The sequence below is a fragment of the Geospiza fortis genome, unplaced genomic scaffold, assembly GCF_000277835.1.
Source record: "Geospiza fortis unplaced genomic scaffold, GeoFor_1.0 scaffold658, whole genome shotgun sequence".
NCBI classification, from domain to species: domain Eukaryota; kingdom Metazoa; phylum Chordata; class Aves; order Passeriformes; family Thraupidae; genus Geospiza; species Geospiza fortis.
Window position 1 is genome coordinate 69527 of NW_005054674.1, and position 1477 is coordinate 71003.

General features: G+C 47.3%; 1 protein-coding gene across 1 annotated transcript in view; it reads right to left on the minus strand.

The window, feature by feature from the left end:
* The window catches only part of LOC102039905 (transcription factor 7-like 1), a 7716-nt gene that overhangs the window by 5730 nt on the left and 509 nt on the right, over positions 1 to 1477 (minus strand). The window contains exons 2-3 of the mRNA XM_031065084.1: positions 623 to 782; positions 178 to 325 (exon numbers count right to left, since the gene is read on the minus strand). Coding sequence (XP_030920944.1) covers positions 178 to 325; positions 623 to 782 — 308 coding nt within the window. The remainder of the gene's footprint in view (positions 1 to 177; positions 326 to 622; positions 783 to 1477) is intronic.

Genomic DNA, 1477 nt, shown 5'->3' on the forward strand with positions numbered 1-1477 from the left:
AGAGCGCGTGGAGGGGCTTGGAACCATCACACGCTGCCCAGCAGCTTGAATTTTGGCCCTGAGCACAGCCAGACCATTCCAAGCACCCCAAACTCTGCCCTCGAGCACAGCTAGACCCCTCCCAGTACCCCAAACTCTGCCCCCGGGCACAGCCAGCCCCCTCCCCAGCAGCCAGACCCCAGGAAGGGGCTGGGGGCCCCGGGGGGGTCACACGTACGTAGTTGTCCCGCGCTGACCAGGTCGGGTAGAGCTGCGAGTGCAGCTGCCGCTCCTTCCGCGCCAGCTCGTAGTACTTGGCCTGCTCCTCCCGGGAGAGCGAGTGCCACTGCGGGGACAGCACGCTGGGGACCCCAGAACTGCCCCAGGAACCCCCACAGCCACCCCAGGAACCCCAGAATCCACGCTGGGGACCCCAGACACCCCAGAGCCACCCCGGGGACCCCCAGAGCCACGCTGGGGACCCCAGAGCTGGCTGGAATCCCCAAATCCACACTGCTGACCCCAAGCACCTGCTGCTCTGGGCTGCAGAGCTCCATCCCTCCCCATCCCAGGTCCCCAGCAGTTCCCTGGGCTGGCAGTGCCCAGGTGTGGGGGCTCTGCAGGGTCCCTGTCCCGCCCGTACCCTCCGTCCCAGGATCTGGTTGATGGCCGCGCTCTCCTTCAGCGTGCACTCGGCCACCACCTTGGCCCTCATCTCCTTCATGTACAGCATGAAGGCGTTCAGAGGCTTCTTGATGTGCGGCTTCTTCTCCTCCTCCTTCTTCACAGCCACGGGGGATTTCCTGCCGGGGACAGCGGGACAGGGGGTCAGTGCCACGGACACTCATTATGAAAAATCAGACACATTTTATGAAAAATCCCTTCGTTAGGATTTCTTCCTCCTGAGAAGCTGAGAGGCCTCAGGAACAAAATGTAAACAATGATTATCTGCTGCTGTGCAATGCAACCGGTGCATCTGTGATTGGTCTCATGTGGTTGTATCTAATTAATGGCCAATCACAGTCCGGCTGTCTCGGACTCTCTGGTCCGTCACAAGATTTCATTATCATTATTTTCTATTCTTTTATTATCATTTCTTTCTATTCTTTGCTAGCTTTCTGATGAAATCCTCCCTTCTATTCTTTTAGTATAGTTTCAATATACCACTTTAATATAATATATTAATATATCATTCATATATTATAATACTATAATACATTAATATATATTATAATATATAAATATATATCACATAATATAAAATGTTACATTAATATAGCATAGTATATTAATATATAATCAATAATATATAATATAACTATATACAATATTTTATATATTATAATATACCCATATATCATTTACTATATATTAATATATCATTTATACATTACAATATTATAATATATGAATGTATTATAATAAATTAATCCATAATATAAAATATTACACTATAATATCTTAATATATCATAATGTATTAATATACTATTAATAAT